The 19,773-nt window shown below is 42.0% G+C and overlaps 1 protein-coding gene across 1 annotated transcript in view; it reads right to left on the bottom strand.

The window, feature by feature from the left end:
* The window catches only part of LOC146857670 (solute carrier family 13 member 1-like), a 521,802-nt gene that overhangs the window by 246,083 nt on the left and 255,946 nt on the right, over nt 1–19,773 (bottom strand). Inside the window, exon 5 of the mRNA XM_085648250.1 lies at nt 12,122–12,158. Coding sequence (XP_085504376.1) covers nt 12,122–12,158 — 37 coding nt within the window. The remainder of the gene's footprint in view (nt 1–12,121; nt 12,159–19,773) is intronic.

Here is a 19,773-nt window from a genome sequence, read left to right as displayed (position 1 = left end):
TGACTCCAGTGGCATTGAGAGAGCATGGGCCCACTTCTGGGCATACCCGTCCAACTCAGGGTGACAAAAGCAAAAAATAACAATTGATGGCAGAGTGTTGAACAATGTCAAACGTTCACCCCAGTACAGAGATCTGGGCCGAAATCCATTGTTTTTTTTGGCTCCCTATGCCATTCCAGTTTGAACCCAGCTATATTCAAGCCAGTCTTGACCCTGCTCCCCATGGGAATAGTATATACTGAACTGCCAAGCCAGGTCCTCTCTGGAAACAAACATCATGGGACCGGTTCTGGGGTTTCAGCCCTTATTAGCCCGGCTAGATTGACTCCAGTGGCATGAAGAGTATGGAACCCACATCTGGGCATACCCGTCCCCCTCGGGGTAACAAATGCAAATAGAACTACTGATGGACAGAATGTTGAACAATGTCAAACATTCACCCCAGTACAGAGATCTGGGCCTAAATCTGTCATTTGTTTGCTCCCCATGCCATTCTAGTTTAAAACCAGCCACATGCAAATCAGTTTTGACCATGCTCCCCATTGGAACAGTCCAGCCTGAACTGCCAGGCCAGGTCTTCTCTGGACTGGAAACAAACATCCTGGGACCGGTTTTGGGGTTTCATCCCTCATCAGCCAGGCTAGCTTGACTCCAGTGGCATGGACAGCACGGGACCCACGTATGGGCATACCTGTCCCACTCAGGGTGGCAAATGCAAAAAGAACAATTGAAGGACAGAATGTTGACCAATGTCAAACATTCACCCCAGTACAGAGATCCTGGCATAAATCCTTTGTTTTCTTTGCTCCCCATGCCATTCCAGTTTAAACCCAGCCATATGCAAATTAGCCTTGACCTTGCTCCCCATGTAAACAGTCCAGCCCAAACTACCAGGCCAGGTCCTCTCTGGACTGGAAACAAGTAGGAAATTTGTTGCTGCAGCACTTTTAGAAAGTTGGAATTTTCCTTCCTTTTCCATGTAGTGCCTGCAGCCTGTCTCTGGGTCACATCACTGGGTGTAGCTCACATTTGGGCTTCATGTATTCTCCTAGACAACCGCACACAATAAAAAGCATAGTTGTGCCTGGGTGGGCCCTCACTGGCAGGATGGGAGGGCACAGCTGTGCACAGCCCCACTTATACTTGAATAGGATGTGTCCTGCCTCCTCACAAACGGATGCATACCCTATGAAGTCGGTCTATAGCCAAGGCAGGGGAGGCAGAAAACCTGTGCACTTCAAAAGGAAACCTCTAGAATCTTCTCCCCCCACTTCGAAGAAGGCACCGTGTATAAATATTGGACCTCAGACACCAACTCTTCAGTACACTTCTGGACTTGTGGAGATTCTGCCAGGAAGTACAGCTGTTCTGCTGAAAGGTCTGTCACTCTGCTGGACAGCTGCCTACCTGGACTACTACCTTGCTAGACTGCTGCCTTGCTGGATTGTTGCCCTGCTGCCCTACTGCCTGAGTCACAGGAATTGGGCCTGCACCTGAACCCAGGACTCCCAAAATAACTCCAAGGGCTAGTCTGCTGGTCTCCTGTTCAGAGCCACAGGGACATAACAGGCTCCCAACCACCTGAAACAGCACCCAGATCCAGTTAGAGTAAGCCCCTTAACCCCATTTGGTGCCCCTCAGGTCCTGAGGCTTGGTGTCATTTTTGGGATCTTCATGACCATGAATGGGCCTGGTGGCACCAAAAACCTTGCCGCTTGTACTACCTGGCAAAGCAAAGTTCTATCAAGCTGACCCTTCGCGCTACTGCAGGGAGCGCCACCATGAAGCACCAGCCCAACCATTTGTGATGACAACAAGGTCTGTGCTACAGTAATGACCATTAGAGACACCAGGCCTGCTCTACACGCTACATCAATGAGTGCCCGCGGCGCTTCCCTGCTCTTTGAAGCCTCCTCTACCACGAACGGTACTCTTTGCGCTGGACTAAGAAGGTAACATTTCAGCAGAACTAACCTGGTCTCAGTGTCCGACCGTCACTCCATTACGCCTGCCTGAACTCGTGACTTTCTCCAGGTTTGCGCAACCAGATAGCCATGAGTGGTGCTCTAGACTGTTTGGCTCTATTTTCACTTAAATCTTTAAAATTGCAGTACTCTGGTTTTACTGATTGGAGTTTTGTCATGTTTGTCTTGATTTATTTATAAAATTGTGCTCTATTTTTCTGGGATTTTCCTTTTGTTGTGTTTTCACTTTATTACTGCTTGAAGATCTGAATACATACTTTACACACTACCTCTAGATTAAGCTTGACTTCTCTGTCCCATGCTACCAGAGGGTTGAGCACAGGTTAATTTGGGGCGTTTGTTTGTGCCTCACCATGACACGGTTGTGTTTGCTGCTTGAGTAGGGTTCACCCTTGAACCAGTAGCCCAATTTCACACAGACACTATAAGTGGTGCAGTCCAGGAGAGACACTTTAAGGTACAGTCCCTGGGTACCCCTGGTTCCATACACTAGGACCTATAAATACGGCCATGTCAATTGTGGGCGAAGCAAACAGACATTCACATTTTAAGGGTTAGAGCACTAGAACTATGGTCTGTTAAGTAGGCTTCGGTGCTTCTTTGGGGTAAAAAAAACAGCAGCATAAGTCCAACAACTTGGGGGTGATCATGCAAAAAGAGACATTTCCTTACAGTTGATTTAGCTATTTTTGGGCTAGGAAATTACAAGCAAGACTTTCTGAGTGTGCAAAGCAAGTAAAGCTCATATTGGATATGTTAATACCCCTTTGTGAAAACTGACCTGAGGGAGGCAAGTCATCTCTAATTTACCCTTCATCTCATTTATAAATGAGGTTGTGGTCCCAGAGTTAATGGAATGCGGTTGTGAGTGATGGGTACCTGCTAAGAGCAGGCACTTAGAGAGAATGTATAAATGTTTTGTTGTCAATACTTTAATATATTGATGGAGACATAGGACCTCTCGTCCCCAAGTGCACACTTCTGTCCAATGCAACTCCTGTCAATAGCCATTATTCATAAAGGACAGGCCTGTGTCTTATCAACATGCCACAAGCATTGCTCTTGGCCACTGAATACTGCGTACCCTTTGGTACTAGCCATGTCTTGCTGGAGGAACAAAGATGAATAACACCACAATGCACTGTTCAGAAACGATGCTATTTTTCACTATACCTAGTCAAAAGGTGAATTAGTGAAGCAATGGCGGCACCACTGATCAGGGAGCAAAACGGCTATCGAGAGAAAGGGAAGATGAACACATGAAGTTCCCCTCACAGAGGGTAAAGCAGTGACAGGGTGTGCGACCACAGATATTGAAGACTGAAGACTGATCTATGTGATATGTAAATAAATCAACTCACTTAGGAGCTAAAGCTTTGTTGAGTATCTTGAATTTATTTTATAACAGCTTGAAGGCCCTAGAGCTGATCATGGAGACTTATATAGAACATGGATTTAACTGTGTGACTCATAAACGATATTAGAAAAACAGAAAAACAACTGATACCTCAGAATGAGTGGTAAAAAGAGGGAGTATGTCTAAAAATTGTGGATGAAGAGGTGGCAGTAAGATTCAGTGCGGCCAAGTATAACACAGCAGATCTATGCAGTTACACTGGGTCCAACTCGGCACGCTATAGTGAAAATGCCGGAAATGTGCTTATATAACATGACTTCTACACAGAGTGGCGCTCTTAGAAACAGCCTCACTGCTACTGGAGCTCCTATATTCAAGAATGTGCAACTTCTAATATGCATGTGGATTTTCTGCTTTAGAACGTGCACTTTACGTTTTTAAACTGCATTTTTTTGTGCACGAAAGTGCGCTTACTCGTCAAAAACCTTTGTGAACCTGGCTAGGGGTGGACGGAATTTGCGAAAGTGACTTTCGCAAATTATCGCGAAAATGTTACAAATCTCCGCAAACACGCGGAAATATCGCGAAGATGCAGAAGTTTTTTTCCCGCCCGTTCGCGGTATTTTCTGCATGGTCGCGGCTCGCCAACTTACCCATGCGGTTGCTCGCGGGCGCGGCCATCTTGTTTTCACTCTTCTCGCGGTGCATGATCGCGAGAAGAAAGATGTGATCGCGCGACCAATGACATTACTGCGGGCACGAACTGTCGCGAGACAGCGCAAATGGCTACCAACAATCCAACATCTCGTGGAGAATGCGACCGGATCGGGAAAACTTGTCGGAGAACACGGGGATTCAGGTAAGGCGATCGCGCGCGCGCGAGAATGTATTATTTTACAGCGCGAGCAAGAAACAAATTATCGCTAAGCTGCGGAATGCGGATATTTTGACATTTTCGCACTCTCCGCGGAATGGAAAATGTCAAATTATCGCAATTTCCGCGAGCGGAACGGAAATTTAGCCCAGGCCTAAACCTGGCCCACAGTTTGCAAAGCTCAAGAGAACACAAGGCTTGTTGAGCTCAATGAACTCTAAGCACAAGGACCACTGAGTTCAAGCACCTTTTTCTAAGAGATGAAACATGAACCCCTTACTAGTCAAAGAATCTTAAGGCTGAAGACGCTTATTTCACCCACTCAATTGAAATGAAAATAGTTAAGCCCTATGGATGGAAGCACATTGCTGAAACTGAAAGGGTGGTTGTTTCTAGGAATGTGATCAGCGTATTTACTCATTTTTAGTCTGCGCAAACGTAGAAACGCTAACAAACCATTTAAAATAACTTCTTTAATCTGAATTCAGAATTGTTCAAATAATCAAGAAATATGAGACCAAATATTAGATTGCTTATGTTCTTATGAATAGATACTAAGAACTCGTAAAAACTGTAGTCAACTTGTTTCAAGTAATTTAAAAATAATCCAAATAAATCAAAAATCTTCATTAAATGTGCCAGACCAATTAAAGGTAAAATACAATTAGGTATCATAGAAGGATGATGAAATATTCGTTGGCACTCTGTTACAATCAAATGAAAGATACATAGTCCAGGTGATGTAGTTCAGGATCGTTGTTTTATTCCTTAGATAAGATCCACATTAGCCACATGCTAGGCATTCTTATATGCCATTCAATGCCCCACCAGGAGCAGTCTCCCTGCTGCTCAGCCCTTGCACACCAACTGATCCCTTCTTCCACTCAAACACTCTCCAACATTCCGATGACATCACACAGACTGAGCAGCAAGGCAAAGGCAGGAACAGAGGATGCATTAATCACATACAAGATTATAACACATCCCCCCCTCATCAAAATTGAACGAAATAGGAGCATGCAAAACCAAAGTTCATACATGCAACAAGACTAATCAAGAAAAATGTGCGCTGATGGACATACACACATATAAAAAATCAAAGAGCTTCAAGAATAACAGAAAAGGGTAAACTTGCAACCCCAGACAGGCAAAACAGAAAACCAGAAGATATGAAATCTCCAAACGTGCGCACATGTGACGCACAGACCAACACCACACACGAAGTACCCAACCAACTCAAGGGTAATACCAAACCGGAAAGACTGAGAAGCCTCCAAATAGGGAGTCTTCTTGCGTGCGCACTCTTAACGCACAGACTAAGACCTCACACGAGGTAACACCAATCTAAGGGTAAAACCAAACAGATAAGACCTAGAAGCTTCAAAAGAAGCCTTCACATGTGCGCACCCGCAACGCACAGACCAAACACCTCACATGAGGTAACCACAAACCTAAGGGTAAAACCAAGCAGGTAAAACCGAGAAGCTTCAAAAGAAGACTTCACATGTGCGCACCCGTAACGCACAGACCAAACACCTCACATGAGGTAACCACCAACCTAAGGGTAAACCAAACAAGTAAGACCGAGAAGCTTCCAAAAGAAGTCTTCACATGTGCGCACCCATAACGCGCACAGACCAAACACCTCAGACGAGGCAAGACTAATAAAAGACGTACACAACAAGACCAGGGACACTGCCTATCTCTCCCTCACTATTCAAACAGATGCAAAACAAAGACACTTCACTCACTCACCCCCTCTCATACAGATATCGGAACAGATAACGGTAATTGGTACTTCATCGCATAAAAAAACACTCATGACGGAAAGACAGAATTAAGGCATTTGAGCACAAACGACAACATTAAGAAAAATGCACAGTCTCAAGAAAATAACAAACTAAAATAAGGAAGGTAGTCACCGTTGTCAGTAAGCAGCTTAAGACTGGAACATGTGAGCTATAACCAGGAGAAAAACAGTACCTTGTAGGAGGATCAACCAACAACAGTTCCTCAGAAAATCCAGACTGGCAGAACATCTTCAATTTCTTCATAGAAATAACTGGATCACCAAATGTCCACGAGGAAAGGAGGCGGTCAGCGGACTTCACAAAACGCCTCAAGATGTGAACCGGAATTCTCGAAATGCTTGATTGGCAAAAACGTGGTTGGCAAAACGGGAGCGTGCATCAGGGAATAGCCAAAGAATAACATGGATGCCAACCACAAGATGGCGGCACGTAGGTGACGACATGCCGGGTGGCTCTCGGCACGTCGTTGCATACAGAAACGAGGATGTCGTGAGGGATTCCTCTGATACCGCGCGCAGCACCACAAATAATCATCTTTCAAATCGGTAAGGCTCGCGCTGGCACCAACGAACGCTGCTAGGAGATGACGTTTTTTTCAAATAGCGCAGCAATGAAACATACAACCAACAAAATATACCTCGGCCGTTGATTCCCGAAAACAGTCAAAGGAGTCTCACAGCACAACAAAAACACTGCAGCAGAGTGCATTTAAACTTGGGAGCGGGTCTTCTCCACAACAAGCCATAGAAGATTGAGGGCAGGCACTGGGGTTAGATCTCGCCTTGGGTGTAGCCAGAAGCAGGAACAGCATGCACTTTCCCAATGACGGTACCTTGGCCAAGTCAGTCACAACTCCCCACAGTTCATTCTTAATACCCCAGCACATTATCCATAGCAGGGTAAAGTAGACAGAGGAACTCTTGGGAATCAAGAGGGAGACAGCAAACAAATAAGCAGGAGCAGGTTGCAATTCTGGGACTGTCCCAAGGACTGACTTCTTTCAAAACAGGCAGGTAGTGGACAGTAGGCAGGCAGGTAAGAGCTGGCACCTTAAATCACTGGTAAAACGTTCCTAAAATCCAACAGTCAACCAAATCCAAAAGTATCGTACTCGCAATTACTGTCCAGGTCACAGATAATGTTCTCTGTCAACATGTAACAAGACAGGAACAGTCCAGCAAAGACAGGCAGGCTTCTTGACCATGAAGAAAAGTCTAAGACAAACTGGCACTTACTGGTTGGGGCGACCGATGAAATGGTCACTGGTGGGGCATTAGGGGTGCCAGGTTTGTTGAAATCCACAGGTTGTAGTTTCTTTCTTGAGTTTTGAAAGTCCAATCTCCATTAAAGTTGCACGCAGGTTCTAAAAATCGTCGCCAATGTTACAATCAAAGGAAAGATACATAGTCCAGGTGATGTAGTTCAGGATCGTTGTTTTATTCCTTAGATAAGATCCACATTAGCCACATGCTAGGCCTTCTTATATGCCATTCAATGCCCCACCAGGAGCAGTCTCCCTGCTGCTCAGCCCTTCCACACCAACTGATCCCTTCTTCCACTCAAACACTCTCCAACATTCCGATGACATCACACAGACTGAGCAGCAAGGCAAAGGCAGGAACAGAGGATGCATTAATCACATACAAGATTATAACACACTCCCAAATCAGAAAAACACCTATCAGTCCTTCCTAAAATTCGAAGCAAAATACAGAATCCAACTAAAGCTAGGCCTCTATAAAACAAGCGTTGACAAAGTCTATCTGTCTATAGGTCTGGGGTTGGGCACCAGCCTTTTGTCATTGCCAATGCTTGATGGTTTATCATGGTTTTCGAAAAACCTTATTGTTGGGGAAGCTGACAGCCCCTCATTAACTTAAAAAAAGTTGGCTGAAAACAAAATACTTCATGGTACTGAAGGGAAATACTTGGTGTGTGGATCAGCTCGTGGTGAAAGAGCAGAATGTTGTCGCTCACAGTGAAGTTAGTCAGTGGCTGAAGTGAGCTGACCCACTTCTCCACCATGCTGTACACTATAGTGGGTAAAAGAAAAATGTGAATGACGCAATAACAGACCAATGGATGAATGGATGAAGAGAATTGGCTGAATACACACTATTTTAGTAAAATCAAAAGGTCTTATCTAAAGTCAGACCTTAAAATCCACCCTAAACTTAAGGTGTCAGGGCTAGGAAAATCCAAAGAATCATGAACCTTTGAAAAAAAGAGTAGTTACTGCTGTGGAAAGATGGCAGGAACAATTAGGAAGAACAGGCTCGTTATTATGCATTTTTTTATTTTTTGGCAAATAAGTTCTATTGAAACACAGACACAAAGTGCAAGATTACAGGTGATGCAGGACTGCTGTTCTGTTATTACCACACTCGGAAGTAACCATCCCGAAGGAATGGGTACATGTGGGACGTGGGTATGTCAGAATGTCAATCTATAATATGATATAAATTCATTAGGTGTAGCCTATGTAGCTGCTCGACAGATATCTTGAAGTGAGGCTCCGACTGCCTCTGCACAAGAGGCAGCCGTCCAACGTGCAGAGCAACCCTGAACTCCACCTGGCAAACTTACCTGTTGTTTTTCGTAGGCAATTGAAATTATGGTCTTTATCAAGCGACTCAAGGTGGAAGAGGAAGATTTATGACCTCTCTTAATACACCAAAAATTACAAACAGACTGTCATTGACACTGCATTCTGTTGAGAATGGAATTAAAGTTTTTAGTGTTCTAACAACTACTAGCGAATGCCACAATTGTTCTTCTTTAGAAGAAGGATTAGGAAAAATAGAAGGCTATGTAATTTCCAGCTCTCGACGGAAAGAAGCAATTGCATTCGGTCTGAAATTATGACCAAGACCTAATTGGTTTAAAAGATTATCCTATCTACAAATAGGGAGACCTGACTGAAAGAGCCACAAATGTTCCCAACCTTCTAACTGATGTAATGGTCACCAAAAAATGAAGTTTTGAGAGCGAGATACTCAAAATCTACCTCTTCGAAGGCTTAAAAAGTGGATACTGGAATGCCTTCAGGGCTAAAGGTAAGCCCCAAGGAGGAACTGAAGATTTAGAGGGAGGTCTCCTCAACAGAAAACCCTTATGAAGTCTAGCTCCCAAATCTTCCATCCTTTGTATTCCTCTCCAAGGAGAACAAATTGCTTTAACTGCAGCCCACTGCTGTTTGAGAGTGCAAATGCCAGTGACAAATCAAAATCATGCTGTAGAAGCTGTAAACCTCATTTAGGATCACAAGATCCCGGCTATAACTTCGACTTCTTAAACCAAACTACAAAAGAAACCAGTGAAGATCATAAGGTTCATATGTAATTGTCCTCTGGATCTCTGAACAGTGCCAGCCAGGGATCTATAGAGACCCAAACTCTGTAAATCCCTACTTTCAAGCTCAATGCCAAGAGATGGAGTCCCCTCCAGGACAGTAGAAATAATGTTGGGACTCTTGAGAGGGCTCAGGAGAATCATGGATGATTCATTCAGGAGTTAGCGCCAACTTTCTCAACAGGGGAAGCCTGTTCATATGAGGCCATAAAGGAACTACTCTTATTACCTTTGCTTACTCCATTCACCGACGCTGTAGCAACCTCAAAGTCACTGGAAAGGAGGAAGGGGGAAGGCATAAAGAAGAATAAGAGGCCAGTGGGCTGTCAGGGCATCCACTGCCCACGCCTTTTCCTCTGGGTACTTTAATAGAAACACTGATAGGATAGAGTTATCAGGACTCTCAAACAAAGATCCACCTGCGGGGATCTAAATTTGCTGATTACCTTTAGAAGAGTCTCTGGGGTAAACAGGAAATTGTGTGAGGGAGGAAATACCCTCCTCAACCGGTTTGCTATCATATATTGTCTGCTCCCCTGATGTAGATTTCTAATAAAGAGATGCTCCTCTGCCCAACACCCTGATAGTCTATGGATTCCTTCCTTCAGTAAACCCACATTGACTCTGCTCTTGAGTATAGGCTGAACATTTTGTTTCCCTAAAACAAAGCATAGCAGGATCAAGTCCTGCCTCACGTAATGCTTGTGAAGCAGACACAAAAAGGAAGGGCTCATGTGATAAATAGTAGGCCAGGTAAGAGTGACCAGCTGAGCCAATAGGACGGCTCAAAGTGGGTTTTTAAATGATAGTGTGGTGTTTCTGGGGGGGTGGTTATGCCACACCTCGATCATGTAGGACCTGGGATAAGGTTAGGTTGTGGAGGATATGATGGGTTTCTTTCTGCCAGAATCAAGGTATCATATAAACACTAGAAGCACAATTCACAAAGGTTTTTGAGATTAAAGTTTGTATTATTCTTGACTGGGGTGTAACTTGCTCTTTATTTTCCAGCATTAATACACTTTTACTCACAGGAAACGTTTTGTGATGGAGCTCTGTGTGTCTTCTGTATATCCATTGCTTCTACTGGGCACACATTATTCTTGAATAAATAAATGTGTTTGCACCTGTAAAGGAATAATGTTTGTATGGAATGTGGCAGACCCTCAAATGCTGGCTTATATTGCAAGAGTCGTTTCATAACTTTTGGAAAACTGCAGCTAAAACGTTGTAAAAATGCACCTAAAAACGCACTTTTTGACACCATTTTGTTAAACATTTCTTACACAGGTTACCCCTTGAAAAGGGTTTACTTATTTGCTCCTTGACTGTTTTATATATATTGAATGATATGTTACCACTGGTGGGGGGGAGTGAGGGAAACGGGCCGTGTTGTAATGTCCCTGCCTTCTGGATCACTGATCTAGCATGTGCTGTGAGCACAAACTAAGAAGAGTGCCTCTTCACCACTGCATATAGTTGCACTGCACAAAAGAACCTCCTGGACTGCAGGGAATATATCACACAACATTTAGGTACCTCAGTGACACAAATACAGTTATATATTCCAGCACATATCAAAAACAGCAGGCAGGGAAAAGAGCAGATTCAAAGGGATTATGAGGTTTATGTACTGTTTGTGGATATTCCACCAGAATAAAGGGAGGACCAAAACAGCGACAAGGCAGTATATATGATTAAATGTAGGTTGACTTTACTTAACTCCACATATATGTAGCTGGATGATTTATATATATTCAAGGTGTGTCAATGTGAAGTTTAGAAGATTTAATTTATTCTTATCTATATGCACTTACATTCTCAATATTACTTAATATTTTGCCCACTATATTACGGTAGGGCTATATTTTGACAATTATATTTCAACATACAACCCTGTTGGTGTACATCTATATATTTATGTATCCATGTATTTGAGACCTCCTTGAATTAAAGTGACACATTAGCAGTGCATTATGGACCTCAGAATCTTTGGGTCCAATTACAAGTCGTTAAAAATCTGTACTTATTTCACAACAGATAAAAGGAATGCATTGTTACAGGTTATTTTTGGCCCAATTACATCGAGATATAAAAATCTTATTAATAAACGAGACAGTACAAGAGCACTAGAAACAAAAAAGTAATGAAGGGTACTGATAAAGTCTGGGGATGGGAATAAGGATAACTATTAGTGATTATTAAGCGGTATGCTAAATAGGGTTAAGGGTAAAGAGAAATTGTACTGCAGGGATGTCGGCTTATAGGGATGTGCTCTCCTATAAATTAATTTAAAAAAAGCAAAAATCCTGAGATTAAACTTGAAATCCCCAAGAAAAATAGTGTAATGTGTTTGTACAAATAAGGAGAAGAATAGGAATCTGACATAAACCACTGACATTAATCACTCTAAGATTAATCACCTGCTATTAATCTCAAAATGATGAATGTCTCCAAATGGGTCCATAAGTAACACATGGAATAAAATGAACTGCATGTGGGAAGGTTTAAACTAGCATTTCTGTACGGAAATAGACAATTATGCCTCCTTAAAATTAATGACATTTTCTGAAATTTCACAAACGAAATAACAGTAGTAAACATGCATCACCCTGATAAAGGGGAACCACTAAAATCATTATTGTATGTTGGACTAGTCAAGCACTAATGAAATACATGTATAATCTACAGATAATACAAAACAAATGTTATAACCTATTACAAGAAACATAATACTACTTACCTCTCTGATGAGGGTGCTAAGCCAATCTTTGGTGTAACTATAAAATGAAACACAAACAATAATATGTGAAAAGCATACACACAAAGATATTGGCACATATAGTTCCTCAATAGTTATTACCACATGTTCATGCAGGGCCAAATAAAATATTCTGATAAATGCATGTACAGAATGTCTTCCCTTATTGCGTGGGCCAACCTGGTTTTATGACAACTTCCAAGATTTGGACATGAAGTAAAATCTGAATCATTTACACAGTAGATGGGTATTCGTAAACATGGCTAGATCCAACCCTCATTGGCAGGCATTACACATCCCTGATTAAAGCGATACCATTCTTTGTATTCAGGCATATTAAAGGTAACTGTGAAGGAAACTGCAGCTTCCACCCTTAGACATGCTACTCTGATATTCTACCACTGTATTTGTTTAACCGGAAAAGCTCCATTTATTCTGTTAGCTTTCAGTTGTAGTTAGATTTCTCTGGGAGTTCCTCACACTGGAAACTCAGTGGGCTTTTCCACCTGGATTATCTCTTTTCCTGCAGGACCTAGGGTTTTTGTTGGAATTCATTCACACCATTTCCCTTCTCTCCCTTCCACCCCTCCCCCCCACACGTTCCTTCACTCCTAGTTGGTTTATTCCACTAAGAGCTCAATTTGAATGTTTACAATTATTATTTCATAGAGAAATCAGTTATAATATATTGAGACAAGTTGAAGATGCATTATAATAAAATCTCTTCTTCTTCCCCTTGTTTGCACCATATTTACACGCTCCTTCTTTCTCTCTCAACAGGCAGGCAGGCAGGCAGGCAGGCTCCTAGGCTTTAGGCAGAACCACAGCTTCTCCAACAGGAAGTGCAGACGTCAGATAATGTCCCCTCACATTTGGGGGAATGATAGGCAGACAACTGCCGTTGTCAGACAGCAGCCCTTTCAGTACTCTGATGAGTACACCCTTCCTTGGCCAAGAAGAATTTGGAAAGAAACAAAGTAGGGTAGTTTGGATCCAACTTTTATAAACATGTTCCAGAAAGGGAACGTGGATCCACTGTCTAAAGCTCAACACCAGTTTGGGCTGGTTCACTTTCAATTGTCATTTTCGGGGTGTTTCTCATTCATAGCATTTGTGCAATGTGATGGCTCTAACAGCAGGAAGCAATGGGACTACCTACAAGAAGAAGTATTAAAAACAAGAGCACAATGAAGTGTGAGATCTCCGCACCTGACTGCCATCATCGCTCCTGAAGCAACAATCAGGGGCAAATGAAAGGGCAGGCCTTGCCTAGAAACATTCTCAAACTGAACATCAGAAACTGCAGTCCCACCTCTCACCCCCACCATCTACCATATGACAATGCTGAGGAAGAGCAAATCATCAGCCTTTTGCTAACAAGGAGGCACTCATTGAATTTCCAACAGAAACCCTGTCTCCATACTTCCTCATTAAAGTATTTGCATCTCCACCTTCCAGCCACAGGAATGCATGCAATATAGTTACACTGTCTGGGGAAGCTGTTCTCATTCTCCAACTTGAGCTAAACCAGGGGCATCCAAAATGGATCTCACTGGCTTCAGTAGTCAAACTTTTAACACAGATATTGAGTCCTACTACAATATATATGTTACACATTCACTGCAGACACACATACTTCACATGTACACGCAAGGTTCTGGGGGTTCAATACACGAAAAGTGTCTGTAGACTGCACTCAGATACAAGTCGGATCGCACTAAAGAGTCATAAAATACCCAATGCTGCTAGCACCACCTTATGTGGTTTACCCACGGCATGGAAAATAAAACCTATGTTCAATATGAGGCAAGATTGGGGTGCCCCTTCAGGTCACAGAACATGTTCTGGACCTCGCATTACCAGACACAGCCCTAGGTCTATATGGACAAGCTATGTTAACATGACACCAAAGCCAAAATAAAAGTCACAAGACCAGTTTCACAGCATTCAGGTATTCAGTTCAAGTGTTCACGCCATATAACCATGCAGAGGACATTTCCATCGCTGCAAAAAGTTTGGATGAGTTCTAAACTCCACTCAATTTTATGTGAAGGTTAGTCACTGGTGAAGTGTGGTGAAGATTGGAAATTACATTATTTCTAGGTAGTCTACAACCGCATGTGTTGAGTAAACCTAGGTAACGCAAGTAAACAACAATTCTTTGGTTTGGGCAAATTCTAGTAGGGAGGATGAAAGCATGTAAGAAGTAGACTACATCACAAATGCAATTTATAAGAAAGTATTCGAAGGGCCTAAACCAAAGCCCCTAAATTATTTTGCAGGTTTAGAAATGGGGTGAGAAATGGGATTTAGCTGAGTCCTTATAAATAGAAGACGTTTACATTCACATTAACTGGCAGACCTACCTGTTGCTTTAGGGCAAGTGTACACATGTATAAAGTGAATTATCCATATTAAATGCAGTTACAATTCAAATTCTTATTCTAAGAGCATAAGATCAAGAAAAAAAAAAGGCCCAGAAAGAGTGTGAAGTTATGTTTTTCTCTTTAGGGATGTTCTCCTAAAACTCCAAGAGTACATGCTTCTGGTGTACACCTCAAATAGTATAGACCTCAAATAGTACAGACGTTTTTTACTGGAACACCTGTTTCCACTTGCTATGTTGCCTTGTCAGGGAAATTCCGAAAAAGACAACAAGCTCCCAGGATTAGAATAGTTTATGGAGTCCATTGTCCAGTGTGACATGTGGCCTGCTGCCCTTTTGTCAGGTCGGCGGACTTTTGGCTTTTGCCTGACGTTTGAAGGACCATCCAAAAAATGCAGAGATCTCTACTTGCCTAACAGGGGTCTCTGTGCCTGCATTGCTGATGTGGCAGATAAACTGGAGATACAATAATTCAATCAACTAATGATTGACTGGAGAGACAGATTAATACCAAGTGGCGACGATGTTTGCTTTCGCCCACTAAGCAATATTTTGTTTGTTAATTTTATTGAAAGAATCTCTGGCAGTAGGAGACAGTCATTGATCGAATTTCATTCTTGTGCCAAGATCTTAATGGAGCTGAGAGGACTTCATCTAAAGCTTTTCCCTTTAGAATCTGATCTACGCTCCATTGATGCTGGCCAGTGTTTTTTCCTGACAGTCAAGATTAATTGGGTGTGAGATAGAGTAACCAAATTTTAGTAGTTCAGTTCAGTAGTTGTCATGATATGAAAGATAAGCATGTTAGAGATAATAAAGACAAGTCAGATTTAATTAATCAACGGTACTACTAAAAATCAAGCCCTAGAATATCAACCAGCAAGAATACTCGGGACAAAATATCGAATGGTAAGTGCATATAGGGAAGAACAGATTATTTTTTCTAACTCCATTTCTACATACCTTGAAGTTTTATATAACACCAAGGTACTTCTAGGTGGAGTTAGGTATAGAAAATGTATACCAACTTACATATCAATATTTCAGTTTCGATATTGTGTCCTCAATACCCTGTGCCATCCATATTCTGGTTTTAATATTCAGGGTGCACGCCAAGCAATCTGTACTTTGACTGCAGGAGGTATGTGACTGCGACATGTTCGATTTTGTTCACTCTAGGGTCAGACACTGCTTTTGTAGTTAGTGTTTGCTGCCCTGTGGGAACTTAAAATTGCAATTACCCAGTGTGCCATGATTAAATAGTTTTTATTTCCTTTTGTAGGAGGGCCAGGTATGTGGCTAAACAGAGAACCTGAAATTCATATGTTTGATTGATTGAATTTAAAAGTGAATCCCTCTGAAGCCCTGATAGAGACATTAGTATAAAAGAGGCTTACTATTTAAGAACTGTAGGACCTAAGTAGTACCATATACGGACTTGAACACGCTCAGAAAAGATAGACACAATATGGACATTTAATGGGACCACGTAATACTAAGATGGGATTTTATTTGATTGGAAGCTTAGAGGAAACATTGGATGAAATTAGAAGGCGTTTGTAGTTATAAATTGGAAATTAATAAAAATGTTGACTATAAACACACAGGGTGATGAATGTGGCATACCTAATGCAAAAGCAACAGAAACAGCCCAAAGCATTTTTTTTATTCTAAACGGTGACAAAATATGATTAAACAAATATTGTTACATGAACAAAGTGTAATTAAAATGTATCTTTCAAGTATTGCTATGCCCTTTATATATGCCAAGCACACGGTAGTGCTGATATATTTAAGATGGGGATTAGTCTTGGAGCTGGTGAAATCATCAGAGGCTCTTTAATACAAAGAACAAAGAACTAAGCGCTTTTTCAGTCTCATATAGCTAAATATGGCCGATTAGCACAAGCCTACTGACATATTGATAAACAACATTTTGTCTCCCTAAATATATGTAACTTTGTGTTCTTGGACTTTGCTACTGACTCACCACCTACTAGCCCGCATTACATAGCTGCAAAGTTATCCGTTTGCTTATGTGGGAGGTTTCCAAGTCTGCAGAGTGTTATGTATGACATTTCAAGACTTTGTGTGACACTTTGAGTCACGCTTTATTATGAGCCAAACAAGGCAGTTGTGTCCGAGTAAAGAGATTAATTTCAGAAATTACACCTTTCGCTGAAATGTAATGGTCTAAAAACTGCATGTAAGACCTGATCCTATGGGTCATAAAGTATGCATAAGCTGAAAACGAGAGCCTTTCCTGTTGCATCCTAGCTGTTCAAGAGTTGGGCTTCGGGAAAGAGCACAATGCATCTTTCAGCAGCATGGCTCACAAACAGAGACATTCAGTAAATAAACTAGCATCCTAACATTGCGAGCCCTACTGTCCTGATGGTGAAGGAAACTCAAGCAGTGGATGCTCCTTTGCATTCAACACTTTCTCCAAGAACCGGGGACTCGCTATTAATACCTACTTCAAAATCAAACTCACAGACCAGTAGCACACAAGAAAACTAAAGTAGTGAGTGTGAGGCACTATCTTTCCTTTTCTTGCTACAGACTGTAGTGTTGTGTGAGTTAGCAATGACATAACCCTTTTGGCTCTGGTTGAACCAGTTCTATGAACTATGATGTAAGTGTTAGAGCATAGTGAAGTGAATACAGTTTTAGAACGTTGAGTTTGCAGTTACACAAGAGGAATAAAAGGCTCAGTGTGTGGCGTAGTCATTGGTGGGTGCCCAGGATGGGGAGGATGCTACAACTAGCTGAGATAGGATGGTCAAGCAAACTGCTTGTGAGTGCCTTGTGTGCCTCAGTCGAAGTGCAGAATCGGCATACGGTGTATGTGCAGTCAAAGCACAACTCCAGCCAGTGTGAAGTATTGAAGATAACGAAAGCTTCCCTAAGAAGTGCACATATCGATGGCAAAGAACTTGCTGTGAAGGTCGTAAAGAAAGGTACTGCGCTAACTCAACCTAACACTATACATCATACAAACTGATAATGTTAAATGCAGCAAATTGCAAGATAACGCTATGATCAGATGCACTGCAAGGCAGAGATCAACCAGGTATCAGACAGTACAAAGAGATGCCTAAAAGCAAAGAGTTTGATTAATTTGATGATGAGGAAGCTATACATCTTAGAGTTATTGACGGATGCCTCTCAGATTCATTCAGATGACGAATACTGCGAGAAGCTCTTGGTCTGGAGCGAGTTCTCAAGGTAGGGCTGTCAGAGCTGAAGAGAATGCTGATTGACAGGCTGCTCACATGGAGGCAGAAGGTGCCCCGAGTGAGTCAGTCATGAACATGAAAAGTAAGCAATAGCACCAGACAGAAAGATACAGAGTGATGTCTCCAAGGAAAAATAAATTGTGATTCAGGTGTAGATTTTCATTTCCCCACGAAGGTAAATGTCCCGCCATTGGACAGATCTTCAAAGGCTGTGGGAAGGAGATCCATTTTGTAATGGTTTGCAATTCAAAGGAAAAAGTAAGTGCGTCACAGTGCGAAGACAAAATGGACACTCAAACATTCCAGAAGTGAGGTTTCACTCACGCCCACTAGGAAAAGCAACAACACCAGTTGAGGCAAGTCAAAACCAAATGAAGATATTGTCATTTAAATCACTGTCAAGCGAAAGTGAAGAGGAGGGTTGTGCAATGTCAATGTTTACCTCAGAGAAACGTACGTATGTTGGACCGGCCACTTGTGAAGAAAAATACCAAAGTAATTTAAACATTGTCCAAAGAATACACTATAAGTAAATGGCTGCTCAATACCTTTGTAGTGCGCCGATAAACATTATGCCTGAGGAAAAATACAATGATCTAGCTCCATTGCCACGACTTACGCCACTGAAAAACAAAGTTTATACATAGGCTGTGATTAAAAAGTCAAGGTTAATTTGTAGCAACGATGAAACACAAGAAAACAAAAGTAAAAGCACCCATTCATGTGCTTCAAGGTTTAGCGTCAAGTGCCTGTTACTCAGCTTTAGCACAGCTGCTGATATGGGATTGATATCAATGGACTATTACATGAATGTTCATTATGAAACAGAAACTCAGTTTCCTTCGTTGTTGCATAGGTCAGGAAAACTCAAGACTAAGAGAGTACAATTACACATTGATGAGGACGTCCGTCCTGTTGCTCAAAGATACAGTCGAATTACATTTCATTTACAGGAAGATGTTAAAAAATAACTTGAATCCTTACTCAAACATGATATCATTCCAACGCCATGGGTTTCTCCCATAGTGGTAGTTCCTAAAAAGTACAGTGAAGGAGCTGTATGCATCTTTGTTGATATGCGATAAGCGAACAAGGCAATTGAAAGAGAACGACATCCAAGTCCGCGCACTCTCAACATGATAACACGATTGAATAGTGCGAAGGTCTTCGCTAGGTTTGATTTGAATGAAGGAAAACATCAGTTGGAGTTCGAGGAGAATTGAAGGTATATTACTTTTTCTACACATATTGGTGTGTTCCGATATAAAAGACTACATTTTGGTGTGTCCTCAGCTGCCAAGTTTCTTCAAGATGTCATTCAACGTATCATTCAGCCTGTCATGAATGCTTTTGCTTATAGTAATGACCAGTGCTCCCTGTAGCCTGTGCGTCTGCACCCCAACCTCCCCAAGCACGCAATAACTATTCTGAAGCACTCACAATTCGGACATCGCAAGAGAAACCATTTGCAGCCTCTGCTTTTAAAAGCGAGCAGCACAAAAAAAATTCACTTGCAGTAAGAGAGGTGAAAGAGCCGCAGTTTAGCTTTCCTCTTCCACTGCAGTGTGTGGGGCTGCCGAGGGGCAGAACTGGAGTAGCAAGTGTTTACTGCACATACCCCTTGCTACATTAGTTTTGGAGTGGAGGTGGCGGCACACCATTGAAGAGTGTATTGTTTATTGCACAGCACTAATTTCATTGTTCGGCACCATGGTGATGTTTTCTTTAAAGTCTGTGCACTGTGCATTGGCAGCTGATACTCCTGCAGGGAGGGTGTCTGTTGTTTTTGGGCCACCCGTTGCACTCATGGTGATAATAAAAAATATAGATATTACCCGGCTCACTTTAATCAACATCAGTGCGCAGGCCTGGTTATCTTGGCATGTTTTCCGAACTGACCGCTGAAATGCACACCATGTTAAGCATGCAACGAACATCTAAATATGATAAAGTATTTTTAAATTAAAAAAAAGCTTGTTGAAGTCAAATTGAAAAAAAAAAAATAAGAT

Source organism: Triturus cristatus, chromosome 3_2 (assembly GCF_964204655.1).
Source record: "Triturus cristatus chromosome 3_2, aTriCri1.1, whole genome shotgun sequence".
NCBI classification, from domain to species: domain Eukaryota; kingdom Metazoa; phylum Chordata; class Amphibia; order Caudata; family Salamandridae; genus Triturus; species Triturus cristatus.
This window is presented reverse-complemented; position numbering and strand designations above follow the sequence as displayed.